The following is a 24,443-nucleotide window of genomic DNA, read 5'->3' on the forward strand; positions in this document are numbered from 1 at the left end:
CCAGCGAAGATGTGGTTCTTTTATACCCAAAAGGTACCTTCAGGGGTTCTACATAGATATTTAATGGCTTGCCATTATGTATAGTGGACCTGTCATCCAAGGATGACAATATTGGTGACTTTTGTACAGAGTTATTATACAGAAGATGGTAATCCTGCTGTGTACGTCCTGGGCAGGGGATTAATATATAATACTAGGAATCCTCATGCATAATAAATAAGGCCAGTTTAGGAGAAAACTGATCAACATTTATTCAGCACATAACTAGGGATAAGGTCAGTGCCAGAACCGTTATGCAGAGTAAGGTAGGACGAATGTAGGTAAAAGGTTGTGTAGCTATTTACGCCTATATTGGGGTACATGCCTGGCAATAGTTTAGTATGATGTCACATTCTGGAACATCCTAGCTCAAGACATAGGAATCTTGCAGGATTAAAATAGTCCCTGTAAACATGCCTATTCGAAGCACTATTTTAATTTGTAAGACTTTATTTAGAAGAAGGTGGTAATGGGACCACTGACAAAAAATACATATTACAAACATACTATTTTGAGGCTCAGCAGAAGGTAGGGGTATCAATGGTGGAGCCGCCATCATCTCAACCCGCTATCCGGAACACATATGTAGTAGATATGACACTAGCTGCGCTGGCACCATATGGGCTCACAATTTAGGGCAGTCTACCCAGTGCTATTTCTGTCAATATCCCCTGCGTGTGCACTTTTTTTAAAAAACAATTTTTCTTAGTTTTTCCAAGAGTTTACATCAGTTGTCAAGTTTTCAAGACGTACCATAAATTGTTTTACAATATCAGTACCTTCTAATAATTTGAGCTTTTTGTAACGTGGTACAGTTACACAAATACTTGGAATGTGTCATGGTAGCTCCACTGTCATTGTTACCATGATCTCATTTTTATTTTTTTTCCACTCAGAATCCAGTGATTTTGCATCTTGTAAATGGTGTATTTTTGAGGGAGTGGGACTAGGGACAGCAGTTCCATCAAGGTACCATAGCAAGATGGACCTGCCTCCAATGACAATGTCCTACCATAGTGGCTCTCACCTGCATGGCAGGGCACTTGGGGGCAAAATACTTGCTGCAAAATTTGGGATACTCTAGATTTAGCAGACCTTTAGCAGACAGTGTGATGTCAGTGGCACAACTGAGACCCTAGCAGTTCAGCTGATGGGCCACGAAAAGTTGGTTGACCCTTTAGACTTCTAACATTCCCAGGTTCTATTAATTTATGTTCTTATTTTTTATTGCTGGCTTGTTTGTTCTTTTTGCATGTGTAAGTGGCCAGAAGCAGTATATAAATAGAGCAGATTGTACAAAAAAAGACATACAAGGAAAAAAGTAACAAATAGATATAAATAACAACCAGAAAGAAAAACACTATGTGATCCAAACACTAACTTTTTAAACTATTTCATGTATAAAGACTCATGCTAGGAAAGAGGACTATTAGTAGAGCAATGACATATGTTGAAGTCTTGGTCACATTTCTTCAATATACTCTGTGGTGTCCTATTATAAAACAAGTTATTGAATATCAATTTGCCATTTCACCCAGTTGGGTTATGTCCTGAGCTGCTGCATCATCAGAGTCCCATCACATTCACGAGTGAGTATCTGACTGCGAAGTTCTTGCTGTTGCCTTCCTCGGAGAGGAGCCCTACAGGGCACTGGCTTGACCGACTGGTCCTATACTGTCCTTATCAACGGGGTCACGCACAAGCACCTGCCGCTGGACCAGCTTAGCGTATAGTCCACCTTCTTCCATGAGTTGTTTGTGTGTCCCCTGCTGCACCACACAGCCCTTATCCAACACGATGATATGGTGGGCCTTCTCCACAGTGGTAAGCCGGTGTGCCACAATTAGCACTGTGTGCTTCTGCAGGTTGCCACTGACTGCTTTCTGGATCTGCCAAAAGGTGAAAAGAGAAGGTGATTCCTGCAAATAAACAATTTCTCCCCTATCTTTATCCAACACATGGCTCCTTTCTTTTTTTGCTTTGACCATTAGCACAGTATCTATGTGTCTAATATATAAATCTGATTGAAAAAATAAAGAGAGAGTATTTGAGGGAATACCTACGTCAAGTTCACCTTCAAAACTATTCGCCTGCAAGTGGGCCACCTCATAACAACTCTCCTCAAAATGACTAGCCACAGAACAACTCACCTAAAATTGGCTCGCTTCAAAACAGCCTTCTCTAATTTTTATTATTTCACTTAAAATTATAAATGTCTGCTTTGCTGTACATTTAGTTACTTAGTAGTTACGCAATACAGCGTCACTAAGTATTGTTTCATTGTGTATACCCATGTTTTCTTCTTAATTTCACAATATCCACTTAATATTGTGTTTCATTAAAAACAAAAAGATCTAATTTAAGATTCACTATTTTCTGGTTAGTAACACAGTTTGTGCCTTATTGTTCATTTTATAATTCAATTAGAATATTATTTCATTTTATTATGTACACATGCATACTTTTCAACCTTATTATTTTAAACTAAACACAAATTAAACTATTGCTACACAAATGATAATGTAGCTCTTTTTTTTCTTAGTACAATGTCAGAAACAGAAATGCTAATTTTGATAATCTTTCTATAAGTAAGATCCCTCATGCCAGCTCCCCATGCTACTGAGATCTCGCTTGCCACACCAGGGATTTTATTTGCCTTTTGCTCATCTCCATTTTACCTTTACTGCGTTTTCACAGCTGTTTGTTTTTTGCTTATTTCTGTTTTACCTTTACTGCTGTTTGTCTTTTGCTCATCTCTGTTTTACCTTTGTTGCTTTTACAGCTGTCTGGCTTTGCTCATCTCCGTTTTACTTTTACTGCGGGTTGTCTTTTGCTCATTCCAGTTTTACTTTTACTGCTGGTTGGCTTTGCTCATCTCTGTCTTACTTTTACTGCTGTTATATTATATTGGTACCCTATATAGAGGCAGGTCAATATTTCCAATGTAAAAATCCAAAAGGGCCTTGGAGGATTGACATAACCGCAATGACCCTTTTCGATATTTTTCATTTTCAATACTATATTTAAAGTGCAATCAGAATTAAATTGTAAGAATCCACTGCCTTACAGCTGACAGTAACAAGAGGAAAGAAATTAATAGCTGGCACAAACATTAGCCGTAAGAATCTCTTGTCCAATTACCGTTGGTGTTTTTCAAATTATGCGCCTGATTTTTCATAGATGCTAAACTAGGAACTAGCACAAGCAAACAGTATTTCACATGGTTTGTACATCATTCCCAATCTCTGAATCGGTGCTAATGCCCTAATGTGCACAGATACCTCTTGAGCATATTGTAACACAACTGCCAGGGTCTACATGACACTGTAAATAGCGGGGAACATCCTTTACGACGCGGATGTTACCCCGCGCTACCATAACGACGGGTCTCTTACAACGCAAGTCGTAACCACGACTTGCGCTGGAGGGCGCTCAAGGACAAGGAATAGTTAATTTACTATTCCAACACCTTCCCTAATATCCACGGGGACTGGTGTTGGAATAGTAAATTAAACTATTCCTAAGTCCGCACCCTACAGCGCAAGTCGTGGTAACGACTTGCGTTGTAAAACACGCATTGTAACGGTACGCGTGGTAATAGCCCGCGTCGTACCGTCATACATCCTAAATAGCAACATGGGATAGTGAGCACAAGACAATCTAAGGGTATCTGAGCTGTTATCAATTGTATGATGATTCACCTCTTATTTGGGGGAAGGTAATCCTAAAAGAGGCAGTTAAAATTAGGAATGCATGTTTGCTACAAGCCCCAATCAATTTTGTAACAAGACTGTGCATTTGTTATTATTCAACCACTGAACAAGCTAAGTCTATGAACTGGAGTGTATGCTGTGCAAACTACAAGTGTTACTACAAAGCAACTAAATTGTACTTTTTCTTTTGTTCTTTTTTTTGTTTTTAGAGTTTTATATAGCGCAAACTAGACCGGAAGGTATCAGGTATCAGAGCGCTTTACATGAGCACCAATTTCGTTACAGATGGACACATTCATTTTTGTTGGGCACGGAGAGATTATTGCCCACATGCATCAAGGTAAATTGCATTCGCAAACGGTGCGAATCGCATTTTTCCGCCATTTGCGAATGCAATTTCCTGATTTGGGATGCACCAACCTTTTTCAGAAATTTGCAATTTAAGAAATCGCACAATTGTGATTTCTTAAATTGCGAATGCATTTAAGGAATCTCAATTTGGGATTCCTTAAATGCAATTCATCATACTTTTAGAAATTGCGAATTCGCAAATTAGAAATGCAAATTACCATGAAGTTGACCTTCATGGTAATTTGTGAAAATCTAGAAAAATGCTTTTAAATGCAATTTTTCTTTGTTACATGTTACACACACACATGCCCTTGGGGCATGTGTGTGTGTAAGATGTATCCAAAAGCAAATTCCAGGGTTGCAACAGGGTGTCATTTGGACACCCCTGCACCCTTGAAATTGCATTCTCAATTTGCGAATTCACAATGATGAATTGCAAATTGAGAATGCCCTCCCATTCATTCCTATGGCCTCTAGGCCCATAGGAATGAATGGGTAGAAATTACTTAATTGCGATTCTCAATTAGAGAATCGCACTAAGGAATTTTAAGAAATTGTAATTTTTTTGCGAAATTTCTTAATGAATTGCATTTTGCAATTCCTTAATTGCGATTCCTTAATTTTCGCAATTAAGGAATCGCAAAATGGAACAATGATGCATTTGGGGGCTTGTGATTTGCCCATAATCACAGGATGTTGAGCATCGTTGCCAAGCCTCGAACCCGGTTTCCCAGCTTTGAGGGCGACCATTCTAGCCGTAAGGCTACATCCTCTCAATCTAATAGTCTTCAGATCACACACACAGATCCATGCATCCAGTGACCTATCCTGACAAGCTTTCTTATTTTCTCCATAGAGTCTTGCCTTTGTGGCATATACATCCACCAGATATACTCACTGCATGTTCACTCTCTGCATCCAGGGCACTAGTGGCTTCATCCAGTATCAGGATCTGTGGGTTTCGGATTAAGGCTCTGGCAATAGCCACCCGCTGCTTCTGGCCGCCCGACAGCTGGGCACCTTTCTCACCCGTTTCTGAGTAAATGAAGAAACTCATGCAGTAAGACATTGTGGGTTATAAATATAAAATCAGCTAGTACAGTATTTGTTTGTCCTATATTTGTTATGAAACCTTCATAAGATTAGCAACAAATCAGGATTCCCTTGTAATATGAAAGCACTTATTTTATTTACAGTGTATGGAAGTTGCGAGCCTATAACAGTAAGTGTTGTACAACTAGTTTGCTTCAGAAACATATTCCATAAACCTTCCTCAAAAGCAGAGGGCATTTTCCCATAAAGACAACCAACAAAATGACATCCTTAAAAACTTGAATATTTGTAACTTTATTGAATTTTAGAAAATATGCCCATTGTGGCCACGGGCCAATGGCATCAGAGAGATCCATGGCAACATTAAAAAAGGCACTCCAGATTGGGGCGACCACCAGATCCTCCAATGCATTGTCAAACTGTACGCAACTACTGAGACACATGTAGCACTGCTGGTGCCTCACCCCTGAACTGATCTTTAGAAGAAAGATAAAAAACTAAATGTCTCAATTTCTGGAAGAACCAGACCCTCGACTACATCTGGAAGTAAAGCCCTGTTACACTCTTTGAAAAGAGAAGACGAGATCTGAGGCCAACAAAAGACCATAAGCCCAATCTTCTCATTTGTGTCAAGGGGACATGATGCATGTCAAACGCTACAGCACTACTCCAGACCAAAAATAAAAAGCCTATCACTCTACCGTATACAATAGCCTGCAGCCAAACCCTCAAGATTCAGCACTTGCATGTTGTAAGAGCATGGAAATTAAGGTATCCAGTTTGATAAGATCTGTGCATCCAGAGTCGTATTTGTGACCTACAGCGACTACAGAGATGAAAATTAAGGCCTACTGGTTTCAGAACCAACTGGCTAAAAACTAGACCGCTTCTTCCCCCTGATGTGTACAGTGCATCTTTTAGGAGTCTGTAGCACTTAAAAAATCTCAATGTAGTCAACCCCAAACATCTTATTTGAAACTGAAATACTATTGTTAAAATACTTATATTCAGGATCTATTTACCTGTGCAATAGCCATCTGGCAACTCTGATATGAAGGAGTGTGCATTGGCCTTCTCTGCTGCTTGAACAATGGAGCATTCAGGAGCCGATTCCAAGCCATACATGATATTGTTCCTTATGGACCGAGCAAAAAGAACTGGCTCCTGAGAAACCAAGGACACCTAGCAGAGAAAACACAGTAGGAGAGTGGGAACGCAGCACAAGAAGACTGCACCAGGTGCAGAAATCAACTTACATATTTTTAATATGGATAGAAGGATGTGCTGTGATGATAGGACATTTTCACTTTGGTGGTGGGCTGAGATGGTCATTATCATGGTAGCTGGTGTCTATGACGTTACTAGGAACTCTTTGGTCAAAAGCATCCAGGTTGACACTTACCAATGTACATTTCAATGTCTCCCATATAGGTAGTGGTCTCAAATATTAGATCTTGAAACAACATGTGTTGAGCAATAACCACAATAGCTTTTACCGCTTTCTTCTTCTCCCTTCCGCCACCCGATATCACTGCAGAAGCCTGGAAAAGGCTTGTTGAATGTTGAAAGCATGTGTGAGTATGTATTAATTTATGTGCCTTTGTGAATGTGTGCATACGCTTTTGAATGGTGTGTGTACGTGTGTGTGTGTGTGTGTGTGCTTGTAAATGGATAGATGTGACTGTGTTTGCATGCGGATGGGTGTATGTGTGGGCTTGTGTGAGTGGACGGGTGGAAGAGAGGAAGAAATGTGTTACTTACCTGTAACTGCAGTTATCCAGTATTGGTGTCTTTCATAGATTCACATGCCTGAATCATTCCCCGTCGTCGAGACGGGAGTCTCCGGTACATAGAAAAGTAATGTCTTATAGACATACATAGAGAATAGTAGGCCTAAATGCCTCACCTTAGTAACATATCCATGTCCTTTTGTAAAAAAAAGGACCAAACTCTAGAGAAGAGCCAATCAGCTATCACCTCCCTCTAGAACCTTCCTGGCAGGAGCCTCAGTCCCTCAGATTTTCGTACGCACTAAGCTAAGTAGGCGTGACACTGAGAGAGTTAGGTGAGTCCTTCCAGGGGAGGCGGGAGGGTTGCATGTGAATCTATGAAAGACACCAATACTGGATAACTGCAGTTACAGGTAAGTAACGCATTTCTTATCCAGTATTATGGGTGTCTTTCATAGATTCACATGCCTGAATCCGAGTAGCAAGCAATGCAGAGAGCACATTTCTGATGGAACAGCATATACAAGTCCTCAGATAAGACACATCATGCGAGCATGAACCATCATTAGACCTCCACAATAAGTATTACTAAAGAAATGTGCACCCCAGAGTAGGATGGAGGGACCGAGGAAGGCTCACCTTACTGAAAAGATGGCGTAACACTGATTGTCTCAATGCTGCATCATTCATCAGCTCCGTATCCAGGCAGAGGTGCCTAGTGAAGGTATGCGGCGACTTCCATGTTGCCGCCCTGCAAATGTCAAAAACTGGCACCCCTACAAAGAGAGCTATAGAAGTGGACATAGCTCTCGTGGAGTGCCCTCTCACTTTGGAATGCAATGGCTGTCCAGCTTGGTCATGACAGAAAGCAATGGCTGCAGAAATCCATCTGGAGATGCTCTGCTTGGCAAGCGGTAGACCTTTCCTAGGTCTGCTGTAAGCTACGAATAGCTGGTTAGATTTCCTGAATGTTTTCGTTGTGTCAGTGTAAACTTCAAGCATCGCTTGAGATCCAAAGAAAGCAGCAATCTCTCAGCTGCCGTGCTTGGGTTTGGAAAGAAGGAACGCAGAACCACAGGTTCATTTAGGTCGAAGTCCGACGGGACTTTTGAGATAAACCTAGGATTGGTTCTCAGGATTATTCTGTCGTTATTAAACTGTAGAAAAAGATCCTGGATTGAAAATGCCTGCAGCTCACTGACCCTTCCCCCTTGCAGATGTGAGCATCAGGAGGAGTGCTGATTTTCACGAGGCATACTTTAGGTCAGCTCTGTGTACTGGTTTGAACGGATGTTTCGTGAGCTGGTTAAGAACCACATTGAGATGCCAGGTAGGTGGCACCATCCTTACTGGCGGGAAAGATCTGTATAATCGTTTTAGAAATTGCTTAATCAACCCGCTTGACCAGAGCGATGGACTAGTTGAAGTTCTTTATAACGAGATATTGCTGCTAAGTGTACTTTAATGGAGGAGGGGGCTAGGCCCGACTGTGCCAGATGTAATAGATAAGGTAATATTTGCTCCAGTGATGTGGAGAAAGGCCGAATTCCGTGATCTGTACACCAAACACAAAAGCGCTTCCATTTCAGGGAATATGTCTTGGTCGTGCTATCCGCCCTTGCTCTGGCAAGAATGTCTACAGTCTAGTGGAATATCCAGATTGTGGAACTCTCTGAACTCAGGAGCCAGGCGACTAACCTGAGAGACTTCAGATCCGGATGTTGAACTTTATTGTTGGTCATTGTAAGCAGAGATAGATACTGCCGCAGGTGGACCGGCGGCTCCAGGGATAGACGTTGGAGCTCTGTGAACCAATGTTGCCTCGGCCGAGTTGGGGCTATTAAAATTAGAGTACAAGGCTCCACCTAAATTTTCCTGAGGACTCTGGGAAGCATCAGGAATGGCGGAAAGGCGTACGCAACGACGTTGCGCCATGCGATGGAAGATGCATTCCCTAGAGACCCTGACTGGGGATGCCAACTTGCGAAGTGTGGGCATCTGGCGTTCATTGTCGTCGCAAATAGATCGATTTGCGGCGTGCCCCATCTGGAGAAGATCTGGTCGATAATTTGTTGATCTAGCTCCCACTCTTGTGATGATGTTTTCTGCCTGCTCAACACGTCGGTGAGCACATTGTCCGTGCCTGGGACATATTCCGCTCCTAGGGTTATATTGTGGAGTATGAGCCAATTCCAGATTATTTTTTGCAACTCGCGAGAGTGTGTCAGCGAGCGGGTCCCTCCCTCTTTGTTGAGGCAGTGCTTAGTCGTGGTGTTGTCTGTCCGGATGAACACCAGGGAATGTTTTATTCTTGGCAGGAAAGCTTGAAGGGCCAGGAAGACCGCCCGCAGTTCGAGCAGATTGATACGTAGTTTCTTCTCCATAGGAGACCACTACCCGCTTATCTGTAGCTCTTGCAGAAAAGCTCCCCAGCCTTCCAAGGAGGTGCCTGTTGTGACAACATGAGGAGCAGCCAGAAGCAGGAATGACAACCTTGAGACAGGTTTTGAGGTGACATCCACCATTGCAGGGCTCTGACCAACTGAGGATTCACTTTTATGAGGTCGTTGAATGACCCTGTGCATTAGACCCACTGCTTCGAGAGCGCCTCCTGTAGATTTCTCATTCATAGTCGACAGTGAGGAATCAGGAGGATACACGCTGACATCATCCCCAGGAGGGATTTGAAGAGACGGACTGTCAAGACTTTCTTCGAGGCTACTATAGCAGCTAGTGCAACGGGCTTGTTCATCCTCTCTCTGGATGGGAAAGCTTTTGCTGACCGTGTGTTCAGGGTTGCACCTAGGAAACTGATGCACTGAGAAGGTTGTAGGACCGATTTTTCCTGATTGAGGGTGGGACCCAAGCAATCGAAAAGCTTTAAACAGGCGTTGGAAGACCTGGACGCGTCTTCTAAGGATGGAACCCTGACCCGCCAGTCATTCAGATACGGAAAGACTTGGTGATGGCACTGTCTGAGATATGCCGCCACCGGGGTACGACATTTCGTGAATATGCGCGGTGCAGACTTGAGCCCGAAGGGCAGAACGCGAAACTGCAAGTGTCTGCCCGCTACTGCAAATCGCAAGTACCTTTTTGTGATTCCTGCGAATTGGGATATGGAAGTAAGCGTCCTGTATGTCTAGGGATGCCCTAAAATCCTGCTGTTACAGTAGTTGCAAGACCTCCTGGATCGTTACCATGCGAAACGACTCTGGCCTGAAGGGCAGGAAGACTTGGATGAATAATTTCCTCTGTAGGAAGACTGTCCTCTTCCTCTATGTCTACTAAAGGACTGGTTCTTATACTGAAGAGTGCCCAAAGCTCTCGCAGTGTCTGCTTCGTCAATTGTTTGTGCCAAATAGTAACTGGCTAACATATGGCATGTCCAAAATCTTTGTTTGCACCTCAGGACGGAAAGAGGCTGCCTTTAGCCATCCTTGGAGCCGCAAGCCTGCTGCTCCAGCCAACTGGCGGAACCCTGTCATAGCGATATCCATCGCGGAGTCTATAGTTTCTGACGCCGATGCTTCACCATCTAGCAGAATCCTCTTTACTTCCTCTGTGGATGAATCTGGCAATTCCGACAGCTATGGGGCTATGTGTGCCCACAATTTGCCTATTATAGCGTCCCAAGAGCGCTAGGGCGTTCGCGGCCTTTACCGTCATTGCTGATATTGAGGAAAACCTGTTCCCAATGTTGTCCACTCTTCTTACCTCCTTATCAGGAGGAAGCAACAAAGGGGCCGAAGGATTACTGGAGGTCTTCTGGGGCGCCTGTGTCACCACGGAGTCCGGCTTAGGATGTCCTGTTAAACACGCCGGTGCTGTATCTGGCGCCCTATACTTCTTATCCAACTGAGGGATCACTGGTGATAAAGAGGAGGGGTTCTGCATGACCTTTACCCCTACTGACTATAGGTAATGGATACTCAGTATTGACCATACTGCCTTCTTGAGAGGTTCTGTGAAGTCATACAAGAAGCAGGCCTGTTCTTGAGAGACCATTGAGATCTTAAAACGTTGAGCAGCCCTCTCTACCACATTATAAGAGATTCCAGAATTGTCGGAATTTTCCTCGTCGACGAGTGCGTCGACGAGATCGGCGTCATAGACTATGCTGTCGTAGACTTGGCCGTCGTAGGTGACGTCATAGACGATACGTCGTAGACGAGGCTGTCGACGACGAGTCATCGTAGAGGAGCAATCGTAGATGAGGCCATGGTAGACGAGGCCATGGTAGACGAGGCCATCGAAGACGAGGATATTGTAGACTAGGCCATCGTCGACGCCGTAGACAGGCCGTCGTAGACGAGCAGTCATAGACGAGGCCGTCGATGACGATGCCGTCGTAGATGAGCCATCGAAGACGAGCCCTCTTAGATGAGGCCATCGTAGACGAGGCCATCGTCGACGCCATAGACAGGCCGTCGTAGACGAGCAGTCATAGACGAGGCCGTCGTCGAAGACGCAGTCGTAGACGAGCCATCGTAGACAAGCCATCGTAGATGAGGCCATCGCAGACGAGGCCATCGTAAACAGGCCGTCATAGACGAGGCCGTCGACGAGCAGTCGTAGACGAGCCATTGTAGACGAGCAATCGTAGACGAGTCCATCGTAGACGAGGCCATCGTAGACGAGTCCATCGTAGATGAGGCCGTCGTCGACGCCGTAAACAGGCTGTGGTAGACGAGCAGTCACAGACGAGGCCGCCATCGTCGACGAGCCATGGTACACGAGCCATCGTCGATGAGCCGTCGTAGACGAGCCGTTGAAGACGAGCCATCGTAGACGAGCCGTCGTAGACGAGCCGTCGTAGACGAGCCGTCGTAGACAAGGCCATCGTAGACGAGGCCATCGTAGACGAAGAGGCTGTAGTAGGCAATGATGATGGTTTCTTCATCGACGATCCTGTTGACGATGTTGGCTTCTTAGTCTTTACCTAAGGAGGTATAGAAGACGCCTTCCGGAAGGGTCCTATGACCAGAGGAGGTGATTTTGACGGCTCAGAAGTCGTCTTTTTTACATGATTTTTCTCCAAAAGCAAGTCCTTTACTCTCCTTTTCCACAGAGTGAGGAGATTTTAAAGAACTGCGCCCAGAAGACCCATGAGTGGTCTTTTTGAGGGCCATCTCAGGATGTTCCCCTGAGGAATGAGTCTGAGGAGATTCTCTTATCTTTTGAGGTCTCCTAGACGTTGAGGATAACGCCTCATCACGGTCACTGGAGAAAATAAAAAACCTCCTTTCTGGTCTTAGTGTTTGACACCAAATTAAAAATCGCCCTTCACGACCTCTCAAAAACGTACTTGAGAAAGTGCGACATACCTTGCAGTCTTTGGCCTGCGGTATAGAAAGTAAATGCGGTCCGGTTGAGGATCAGAGCAGAGCAACCTCTAGAAACAGGTTGCACAGGCTCTTAAAAAATCTTTTCTTCTCCTTACCAGACCTTCGTTAAAGAATGTATTTGAAGATAATCCATAGTAGAAAAGAATCCTTGACAACAAAGTCATTTAATGAAGTGAAAAAACACAGAATCTGAGCAGAGCTCAGAGGAGACTCCCTTAGCACAACGTGCGGTAGAAAATCTGAGGGACTGAGGCTCCTGCCAGGAAGGTTCTAGAGGGAGGTGATAGCTGATTGGCTCTTCTCTAGAGTTTGGTCCTTATTACAAAAGGACATGGATATGTTACTAAGGTGAGGCCTTTAGGCCTACTATTCTCTATGTATGTCTATAAGACATTACTTTTCTATGTACCGGAGACTCCCGTCTCGACGACGGGGAATGATTCAGGCATGTGAATCTATGAAAGACACCCATAATACTGGATAACAAGTCACTTACATTCGGTATGCCTTATCTGGTAGAAACTCTTGCCACATATTCCTTAGCAATATTCCCCAGGCGCTAGACCAGACCTGGAAAATCATTAACAGTACCTTTCTGCGCCCGTAGGTGGCTTCGATCGGCTCTGAATTGGCGTCTTCCGTCCCGGATGTGATATGGGCAATGCCTATATAGGTGCAACCCCATGGCACTGACGTCAGTTTCATTTCAGGACTATTTCCGCTCTAGAAGCATGGAGCCATGTTATAAGACTGACTGACCAGTGTGCAGAGCTAAGGGCCTACAGGTACCTTTTAAGTTAGAAAGACTAGTTTGCAGAAGCGGGGAGGTGAGGAGGGTCAGTAAGGAATTCGCGGCTAGACAGAGACTATCAGATAATGCGTAACTGAAGGTAAGTAACTCGTTCATCTGATAGATTTCTAGCTGCAGATTCCTTGCTTTATAATAGATACAAAAGCAAAATCTCCCTGAAGGTGGGTCTGCAAACTGGTTTAGACCAAAAAGTCCTGGAGGGCCGAACAGGCAAAGTGCCTGTCACAACAGACCTGACTATCAAGGCAGTAATCCTTGGTGAACGTGAGCAAAGATGCCCACATCACAGCTTGACAGATGCCAAGGATGGGGACTCCACAAGCTAACACAGTAGTCGCAGCTTTGGCTCTAGTGGGATGGACCTGCATGCCCTCAAGGGATTGCTTTTTGTCCAATATGGAGTAGATTTTAATGCGTAGTAGAGTACAATCCAAATGGAGATGATCCATTTCTCCACTGCTTTGCCCTTCTTTGCTAGAGCAAACCCAACAAAAAGCTGATCGTTCACCCGGTGTTGTCTGGTGCGATTGGTGTCGAGCGACAATGCTCTTTATGGGTCAAAGCTGTGGAGCTTCTACTCCAGCTTGGAGGGCTGCGGCCGAGCAAAGAAGGTCGGCAGCATGATGCTTTCGCTGACATGGAAGGGTGACACTACCTTAGGCAGAAAGAAGGCACGGGTGCAGAAAACCAGTTTGTTTCAGAATAAGCTGGTGAATACAAGGTGAACAGAAAGCATTTGCAGTTCGATAGTCCTCCTGTGATGACCACCAAAGCTCTCTTGATCACCAGGGGCAATTATGCATGGTATCAAAAGGTAAACACATTAAAAAAGTTAAAGCCAAGTTAAGGTCCCATTGGTGCATAACAAAAGGTTTGGGTGGAAACATATGTTGGAGGCCCTTCCGAAAACATGTCACAACATGGAGGGTTGATCTGATCCAGCAACCACAAAAAATCCGAGATGGGCGAAAGATACCCTTTAACTCTACCCAGAGCAAGGCCTTGCTGGAGTAGAGACAAATCAAACAGAAACACTTCGGACAAGGGCACAGACAGCGGGTCAATGTGTTTGTCAGCGCAACCAACCATTCTCCTGTCCCATAATTGTAACCTTAACGAGGAACGCTGATACCTCACGCTTGCAGAAAGAGCATGGATACATTCCCCCTCTATGTCCAACCTCAAACTTCTATGATAAATACGGAGCGCCTACAAAAGGCACATCAGGAATTGTTTGAAATTGTTAAAAACCAGACGAACCACAGAAGCGATCCCCATCCTCATACAACAAAACACTACCCAACTGCGAAACGTTTGTCTCCTTCTTTGCTAATCAAATCACACTAGTCACCACCAAAATCTAGAACACCATGAAACTTCTACCATGTAAACCCCACCCCTCTTGATCAGGAAGTTATGATTGTCTATGTGTTCCAATTTCCCCTCTTACAATTTGCTTAAGTAAATATTGTCCTCATGACTTATACTATTTTTTTTATACTGCCTACCATTTTTGTATCATACCTTACTTTGCTATTCTTGTAAAGCGCTCTGTCACCTGTATTGTTCAACTCTTAATAAACAAATAGTGGGCATATTGGGTCTTTGTGGAGGGATGCCTGGTTGCCAAGATGACCTTGCAGACTTCAGGATGGAGATTGAAGACTCTCAACTGTCATCGCTCAATCTCCATGCGCAGTTTCAGTGCTGAACCCTGCCCTGTTGCTGCAACAGGAGATCCTCTTGAAGGGGCAGCCTGATCAGAGGGTCGATGCTCATGCTCAGGAGTTTGGGATAGCAAACTATTCATGCTTAATCAGGAGCCACAAGGATAACTTGAGGCCGGTCCATCCTGATTTTCATCAGAGCTCTGGCAGAAGTAGCATTGGCAGGAAGGCATACAGGAGTGCTGAGCCCCACTTGAGATAAAACACATCTCCAAGCCCTTTGGAAATTTCAACGTGCAGAAGTACTGACATTGTGCTTCTTTGTGGTGGAAAATAGATATAAGCAAGTTCCTCCCCAGTCACGGAAGAGACCTTACACCACCTCTGAATGTAGACGCCATTCATGATCTGCGAGGCATCAATGGTTGAGTTTGTTCACCCTAATGTTCAGAGATCCCAACAAGTGTTGTACAACCAGGAAAATGTCCTAACATTCAAGCCACATCCAGAGGCGCAGGGCCTCCTGGCACAGGGTCCATGACCCCACCCACTCTGTTTGTTGCAGTACCACACAACAGTGGTGCTGTCAGTGAACACCTCTACCGGCGAATCTCTCTCACCTCCAACAAGTTGATGTGGAGCTGAGACTCCACTGGAGACCAGAGTCCTCTGATTTCCACCTGTCTCAGATGGCCATCCCAACCCAGGAGTGACACATATGTTACCACTGTGAGATCTGAATGAGGAAGGGAGAGAGGTCTGCCACTGACCCAATTGTAGTTTTTTAGTATCACTGCAGGTCTTCTGAGGTTCCCTTTAGATATCTGGACCAGGTTGAAGAGATTCCCCTAATGCTGTGCCCACTGAGACTTCAGATCCCACAGCAGAGCCAGCAGGCATGTTTACCAGCAGGATGCAGCAGGCCAGGAGACCCAGCAGCTTCAGAGTCATCTAAACAAAATCCAGGATAGAAGCATTAGAATCATAGCCTGAATATCTTGAACGTATTGCTCTAGAGGATAGGAGCAGCACTGCACTATGTCAAGAATGTCTCCGATGAAAGGGAGCAAATGATGTGATTTCTGCACGTTGATAAAGAACCCCAGCGAATGCAGGAGGCCCACCCTAGTCTGGAGGTGGGTGATGACCGCCAGGGACGAGCATGCCTCCAACAGCCAGTCATCAAGGTAGGTAAAGATAAAGAATGGGGCATCCCCATAGCAGACATCACCCACAGCCTGTCTTTGTACACCGATGACCTGCTGTTATATGTGCGCAACAACACGATGAACCTCACACCTATCTGGGCAGTGCTCACAGACTTCAGTCCGAAAGTCAACTGGGCGAAATCCACTATATACCCCCTAAGCCCTGGCCTTTCTTCGCAGGAGATCAACGTTGGAAACACCAGGCTCACCTGGAGTGAACAAGTCCCCCAGTACCTAGAATTAGACTATACCACTCTCCCAGTGATCTCTACGAGGGCAACCTCTGTAAATCATTAGCAGGGAAACGAGCCTAAGTATGTTTTTGGAAGACTCTACCCCTGGCTGCAGTCAGAAGAATAGCCCTAGCGAAGATGGTCATAGTACCTCGCCTTCTCTACCACTTTGCAAACCTACTGATTATCCCCCCACGCTCCTTCTTTTGAGAGGTAGACTCCCTGCTTATCTCCCTCATATGGAGTACAGGTTGTCATAGAGTGGCCCTAAGCAAGATGCAGCTACCGATAAATCAGGGGAGACTAGGTTCCCCAATATTGGAGGTGTATTTCCTGGCAGCACAACTACAGTGGCTGTCACACTGGCCAGCTGGACGCGGCTTGGGAGACACTAGTGCGGAGATAGGATCCATGAAGATCCTGGCGCTAAGTTGCCTACTCCTGCCCAGTCCTCGACCAGTCTTATCGCGCCCACTGCAGGTACCAGTAGCTAGGTACTGCATGCAACAAATCCAACGCCTATCCCGCAAAACACCGCTATCCACACCTTTGCTGCCACTAGCGGGCCTACCTCAAGGAAACAGTCACTATACTGCCCAATCCATGCAGGTATGGATGGACCACTCGATCCTCGAGATGGAGTCCTTGTTCGAGGACAGTCAGCTCCTCACATTTGACCGCCTAGCAGAGGACTTATGTGGGGACAATTCCTCCTACATAGACAAATAGTTTCCAATGGGACCTATCTGAAAGGGTACCAGCGACGCATCCAGTACTACACACATTCTTAAACATGATCCACCCTAATTGTATTTTCCACTGGGCCGGTCAACCAAGGAAGGCACTGTACCTGACCTGGAGGGTCTTGGTCCTGTTTGCACCAGAGTTGATGTTGGACTATGCTGTTCCGGCTCTGTATCGGAGTAGGGAATGATGATGGGGACAGACTCCGGTGAAGGTCATGGATTTGCAACCGGAGTCGATCCAGATCCAGGAATGGATCCAAAGGGCCCAACAAGCACCAAAGGTGAGCCCGCCATCGTAATTCCAGTTTGCACACCTTCCAAACCCATGGGGCCCGATGGCCTACAGAGGAGCAGGTTCCCCCGAATATAAGGTGCATGGCCTCATAAAATACTGTTGAGTGGTATTTGGAAAGTTTGGAAAGCACAGAGCGGACCTAGACTCAGGATCCACATGTGAAGTGTGGGAACGGAGCCTGAACTTGTGGCGTCGGTCCCGCGTCTTGTCCCATGATTTGGACTGGCTTGCTGTATTAGATAAACACCTCAACTTTTTGGCCTTCATCTTCATGTGGGACATGCCCGACAAAAATTTTGACCATGATGATGACCGATGAGAGCAATACCGAGAATAGGCCCAGGACCTTTCCTGCTCCTGGAACCTACAGCTGTGCGGACTCACCTGGTGTCGAGTGACTAGGAGCTTCAGGGCACAATCCAAGACCGCCTTGGGGTTCATGGCTCAGCAGGGCTTGGAATTGTGGCCTGGGTCCAGGCACCATAATGAAACCAGGCAGGTGTCTGTCACAGACGTCTGCATGTGACCGGCTCAAAATGGTTGGACAAAAATTGGAGAAAATGAGTTAAAAATGACTGAGGTAGCTCTTCCCAATCTGTGCTTGATGGAGTGGAAGGAAAATAACTGATGTCAGTGTGCTGATGTGGTGCTTATATAGGCACCGCGCATGTCACAGCGATCAACGCCACCAACCAGCAGACAGAGAAACTGCTCAAGGTTTTCTGGATCCCGTCTGGTGAATATTTTAAGGTAATGAATCTGTGGCTAGAGGTTTATGAGATTGTGCAGGTGCCTGCCAACCCTACTATTCATGCACATTACAAGCCGTGACTGTCTACACCATTTCCCACATTCTACTCATTATTTACTCTACCCAGTACATGTTCCTTCATTATGTTTCAGTGCCCATCATCTCATCGAAACACAAACTCCCAGAACACCCATCAAAAGGCTAATCTAGCACAGTAGAATTTTTAAAGTGGAAGGCGGAGACTTTTCTGTAGCTTAATCCCTACGTTCCACCTCCCACACAAAAAAAGAAAGATTCTTTAAAGAAGACAAAGACATTCCGTGCTTGCCGTAAAACTAACATCTAGGGCTACAGACATTACTGTTGGAAGTGCTGCTACTGTGATAGAAACCTTAACAAAAGGTTCTTAGCAGAAGCTAATGGATTCCTAACAGATTCATTCCCTCTTCCTGCACTTTGCCCAATTCAGCTTGTGAACTCTGTCACTGCCTCATGAAATATTTTCATTGCAGAAATTGAATTTTGAGGAAAAATAAAAAACTTCAAACTTCAATATCTTAAAAAATAAAACTTATCACAAATCAATATTTTGATTTGTGCTTTAAGTACAACAATTGATCATCTATATTGTAAGTTGCATTTTAATTGGTGCCACCAAAATATTGATTTGAGTACAGAGTTAAATAAAGACGTTGTCATATGAGAGAACACAGATGTAACAATATGCAATAAAGGTCACACAGTCACATTTGGAGTGTGTGTAACAATACCATGTTTACAATTCTATAATAGGATTATGTATGTAACTAGGCAGGGGAAAATGTACTACAAATATTTACAATGTGTCAGATATTAATATATATGTATATATATATATATATATATATATATATATATATATATTTATTTATATATTTCCTAGTGTCAACCTAACATTGTAAAGTTATGTCAGCTCAGTTCTACAGTTGTGTGGTCTGTACCGGATGTGAAAAGAAATTCCATTTGACACAGAACATGTGGTGGCTGAGGTCTGTTTAGTGGTCCCCAGGCACAGAAGGGGACCACATCCCAGTGGTTCAAGCACGTCATGATCTGCAGAAATTGGCATGTGTAGCCACCTCCGTCACAGATCCCTCATTACCTACCTTTTTTCTCAGGTACTTGTGATCATACACGCTGATAGGACGTCCATCCAGCAGAACCTGTCCTTCATGTAAAGGGTAGAAATTTTCCAAAATATTGACACAAGAGCTCTTTCCACTGCCTGACGGTCCCACCAGTGCAGTCACCTTACCAGGATGGAGAGTGAAGGAAACATTCTAGAAGGCAAATGTATGGTGTTACTTACAGTGCTATCCTGTTAGAAGACACAGAACTTGATGCCCCTATCATACAAATAACAATAAGATAATCAAATATACAAAGACAATATCTTCTCTTACCTAAGGGATTAAACAAGTTGGCAGGGATGATTGAAAAAAGTTGTGTTTTGAAAAATAAATAAAAGTTGATTCTGAAAACGGAATCACAAGACTCCTGAAAATTGAATATTGTCACATTTTTCATAATGGATATGTTTCTGGACCTTTTCATTGGTTAAAATTTGGCTTGACATAGATATGTGTTATGCTCATTAGAGGCAATACTATTTTTGTGGAGTGAGCTACTACGCATGAGACAGATTGGGGTTAGGTGTGTATCATGGTTTTAAATTTAATGAAAAATATCAATGTTAATGTTTCTAAGAGTATCTTGATCTTCAGGCAATTTGATGATGTAATGTGTATTTCTTCTGACATTTGATCTAAACTTATTATGACTAGAGTTTAGAAGGATGATAACTACAGAAGAAATTATTTAAACATTAGTTACATAAAGAGTCAAGTAAGTGATGAACGGATAAGGACTGTTATAAATGTGAGTCCATGTATATGACAGATTAGAATTTAGAAGAGAGATCATGGATTTTATTGATTATGTAGATGATTTTTTTATTTCATTAATTAGTAGTTTGATTATCTGTTGTTTCCAAATGACTGATAGCTCTGACAAAGCGAAATGTGTGATACATGTTGGCTATCACCAACAACTGAAACAAAAAGAAAGAATTTGTACAGACAAGTTTGTGAAGACTGGTTTGTGTGACAAAAGTCTCCCTTTTTATGATGGGCATGGTCTTCGGTTTCTGATGTGTTTCACTCCCTGGATTGTCGATCTGCAATTATCTTTATTATGCTCAAACATTTGTAGCAGAATGATGCGCACAGAAATCAGAGGCACATAAGAACATCTCATGGGATGGACATGTGTATGGAGTTTAGCATGGTTCAGAGTGTATGGATAACTTTAAAGATATGGAATATCTACTTTTAATTTCATATAGAATTTGTACCACATGTCATTGTGGGTGGAGACAGGTTATAGAAAGACAAGAGAGAGGGAATTAAAAGTAAGGTCCTCTAGTGATCAACTACTGTCTTATGGTGGTTAGGGGGGCTGGTGTAATGGTGGAAGGGTACTATGAGAAAATGGATGAAATAATTGGGAATGTTTCAAGGCATAACCCTAAAGACTAGCATATTTCACCTGCCTGGGGTTGTTATGGGGAGGGGAGCATTTGGAGTGCTTGAAAAGGATTCAAGTAAATAAGTGAACTTTACCTGTGGGTGAATGAGTGATAGAATAGTCTTATGATGAGAGTACTAGAGGATTGTGACCGATCTTCTGAACAGTCAACAGTAGGTGCCCCACTGTGGAATTGAAATTATTCCAAAACACAACGATGGGAATGAACAGGACCCCAAGGTTTCTGCCTGAGAGGGATACCGTAGGTGTGGGATCAGATAGGGAGGTAGGCGGGTTAGAGACGGGAAAGTATAGGATTTTTGTTTTAGTGATGTTCCACATAAGGGGCTAAAGGGCCATCAAATGTTGGATAGCAGTTGTGAGATTTGAGGAAAGGTGAGATGGATGGGAACGAGAAAAAGTTCTGAATGTAATTTAACCATCAAACACTGCATAGGGAGCTAGTGTATTTGGAAAAAGAAAGAAGAGGACCCAGGAGTGAGCAGTGGAGACACATGTGGGTGAAGAATTAATGGTGAATTTGAGGAACACCAGAATGCTATGAAGGATCATCAGAGAGATACAGTAAGAGCTAATAGAAGTATATGCATGTGATGCTGAGGATAGTAAGGGCTGTGTAGACAGTGTGGTGGTCGACAGAGCCTGCTAAAAGATCTACTACAATGAGGAGAGTGGGGTGAGCTGAGGTGATAAAATATGGCTTTTGAATAAAGGCGGTTTCCGAGGAGTGAAGCACTTAGAAAGCAGACTGAAAGGGGTTGAACTGGACGTAGATGGAGATAGGGAATAAGACTTTCGAACACAAGAAGTTCTAGGGTTTTTGAGAAGACTATTAGCTGGGAAAGAGGGAAGTAGATAGAAAGCAATGAGGAGTTAGAGTTACACTTTTTGAAGGAAAGGCAGAACACATTATGTTTGAAGCACTGTCGGTAGGAGCCAAACTGGTTGAATAGGGATATTAAAAAAGAGAGAACTCTAGAAGAGATTGTTGTGTGTGGTCAATGAATGGTTCCGATAGATGGTGCACAAGATGGTTTTGTATGTTCTCTATATTGACGTTTGAAGTATGCTACATTTGCATTATCGGGTGCTTAAGCCCACTTTTACAGCATATACAAAAAAGGACAAACCAGAAGATCTTTGCATGGATTTCATGAAGTATACAAGAGTGTGGATCCAAAATGTTGGAATGCATGTGTGGAGAGTAGTAGGAGTAAAATGTAGATTGATCTATGTGATTAACAGGGGAGGTTGGGAGATGCTGAGGACACAGGGATACACCTGTTATGTATAAAAACAAATCAAGAAGGAAAGTACCCAACTGCACTCCCAGCCATCCTACAAGCACAGTGGCATTTCTGATTCTGCTGTAAATAAATCATTGTTTAGCCCAACAATGTTTTTTACAATCTACATTTAGACACTGGGCAATATGATCTTTATTTTGGTTTTTCAAGATTGTACAGCACTATGACACCCAGTGGGTAACTCCTTTACTAAAAACAAATAGGAAAATAGAATACATATAAATAAAAGTATGTATAATTAAATATATTAATAGTGGATACTTACCTTCAGTACTTGCACACTAGGCCGAGTAGGATAGGTGAATGTAACATGTTTGAACTCAACTTTGCCCTCCAGGTGCTGTGGCGCCAGCATGCCTTCGTACACCATGACTGGCTTGCGCTCCAGGAACTGAAATACTTTCTCAGCTGCCCCAACTCCTTGCATCAGCGCTGAGTGTACAGAGTTGATATCCTGGAATAAAACAATCACCTTTATCATGCAAATGATAAGAGAAAATATTTTCAGGGCCTCCACAGTCCAAACCCCACTACACCCTCCATACCTTCTGCAGCTCCCACCTGAGGCCTGAGGATTCCTCCTAATTGCTGATGTCTCCACTCCCATAGATCATACAGCTTATAGAACCCCACACTCAATGTACCAGCAAAGATAGGATTTTCCACTTCATGTTTTAGTTTTTCAGTGCTATACTGTATTAATGTGCTTAGTGATGCATCAGCAGTGAAACACTGTACAAACCAATCCCAATCTGAGAAACTAAGGCAGAATGAACATAGATTTTGTGCGTGGAAATGCCACTAACAACTGGATTCCACCTTGTTTCCGCAACTGTATGGGCCACTTAGGGAAAGAGGAATGGTGTTTTCCAGCAAGTGGGTTTCTTTTGTGCTGTCAGGGAAATCGGTCATGCAAATGAGGTGAACACTTACATGGATTTAAAAAAATGTGCAATACCTTTACCAAATGTATCTCTGCAGGTCTAACTCTACCCCTAAATGAATTCGTAGTGAGTTGTGCAGTAAGCATGGTCGTCATACTCTAAATAAGGCACTTTGTTTTTTCATTGCCCTGAGATGAGTGAAGACCCTCTTTGTTGTTGTGCATGTTGTGCTGCCTAAGTTCTTCATCTTGCAGGGGATTTTGAAAGATTTATAAGGTATGATCAGTTTTATAGTTTATTTTCACCTGTATTTCGTATTATTTGGTTTCAACTGGTTTGTGCTACACAGTGGTGTTTACAGAATATTTGTGGGCAATACATTTACCACTTTTTCAGAAAGCTTGACTAATTTCTAGCTAGGTTTCTATTTTCTCTCCTGCTTCAAAAAGCCGTTCTTTCAGTGATCTAGATAGATCTTCGTTACAATACCAAATGTCCAGGTCCAGTGTTTCTTCTACTATCTGGGTCAGGGGTATTTGTGATGGTACTGAATTATATTTGATTATCGGATGTAAACTTTCATAAACCCTATTTTGGGTTTCTTCTTTTTAGTGGTTATGGGGCCCGGCTTCAACCCTTTTGCAGTGATGAGTTTTTATTTCAAATTTGAATCTTTGCTTTGATGAATGCTTTGTGGATTATATTCTAAAAGTAACTTCTTTCTTTAAACCTGGCAGCCACCTGTTGCTACTGATGAAGGAACTCTGCATTGATTAAGTATTTACATCCCCTGGGGGCGCTAAATGGCGCACAGCGAAATGGCTGCACTGTAGTGCAGCTCCGCCGGCCGAAGACACTATCCATCAACAATCCTGCAATACCCGCCTGCATCTCTACCCGAAAAAGCACTGGACCGACGTTGCTTGCAGCGAGGCACCATTACCTGTGCCGCACTCGTGGCCAGAGGCTCTAAATGAGTGGAATATCCGAAGGTACAAGATAAGAGGCCGAAGGTATCAAGATGGCGGCCATGGGGACCTGCTGAAGGCCGGGGCTCCGGGCGGGCCGGAGTGCGGTGCGCTGCGGTGAGTGGCTGGAACGGCAAACGACACTGTGACCCTGCGCACCACTGCGGAGGTGAACGACTGCGGTCAGAGTGGAGTGTAGGCGACTGCTGGTATCAGACCATGAGACTCGCCTAAGGCTCCCAACCTCTGCGCACTGTGGATGGTGTCGCCGGGAGGCACTGTGCCTCTGCCCTGGACACTGTGGTGCCGCGGCGTCCTACCTGGCACAGCCTGGGGTGCAACCGTTTTCGCTTCGGTAGGCCCCTAGTGCAGAGAGTGACTGTGGAGGAAGGAAGGGGGACTCCTCGGTCGGGACCGGGTGCCGATTTGAATCTGCTGCAATTGCCCGCCATGGGCCTCTCGGGAGGCCGCTAATTCAGGAACCAACGCTGCTGATAAGAGTCCTGCCCCTGCTGAGAGGAATGCTACATTGGGGGGCATAATCTGCATACGAAGAGGCTGAGCGGGTTTGACTTGGGTGGGTTGCCACTCCTATAGCGGGACAGAGCTGAGGCCTTCTCCCAGGCCGGAAGCCTGCTTCAGTGCATCACAACCTGTTGTCATGCTTGAGCTGGTGAGGAGCGGCCTGCGCTCCTACTCTGATCACACTTGCGGCTGGAGCACCTGCGAGGGACCCGCCTTTGCCTGTGTAAC

At 44.2% G+C, this 24,443-nt stretch overlaps 1 protein-coding gene across 2 annotated transcripts in view; it reads right to left on the reverse strand.

Moving 5' to 3' along the window:
• Positions 1 to 471: 471 nt before the first annotated feature.
• The window catches only part of ABCB9 (ATP binding cassette subfamily B member 9), a 141,922-nt gene continuing 117,950 nt past the window's right edge, over positions 472 to 24,443 (reverse strand). For both annotated transcript variants that reach the window (XM_078667579.1, XM_078667580.1), the window contains 6 exons: positions 22,104 to 22,292; positions 19,091 to 19,264; positions 6,179 to 6,338; positions 5,002 to 5,138; positions 1,230 to 1,928; positions 472 to 909 (listed from right to left, as the gene is read on the reverse strand). In XM_078667579.1, the coding sequence (XP_078523705.1) occupies positions 1,680 to 1,928; positions 5,002 to 5,138; positions 6,179 to 6,338; positions 19,091 to 19,264; positions 22,104 to 22,292 (909 nt within the window). In that variant the 3' untranslated portion in view covers positions 472 to 909; positions 1,230 to 1,679. The remainder of the gene's footprint in view (positions 910 to 1,229; positions 1,929 to 5,001; positions 5,139 to 6,178; positions 6,339 to 19,090; positions 19,265 to 22,103; positions 22,293 to 24,443) is intronic.

This window comes from Lissotriton helveticus, chromosome 11, assembly GCF_964261635.1.
Source record: "Lissotriton helveticus chromosome 11, aLisHel1.1, whole genome shotgun sequence".
Taxonomy (NCBI): domain Eukaryota; kingdom Metazoa; phylum Chordata; class Amphibia; order Caudata; family Salamandridae; genus Lissotriton; species Lissotriton helveticus.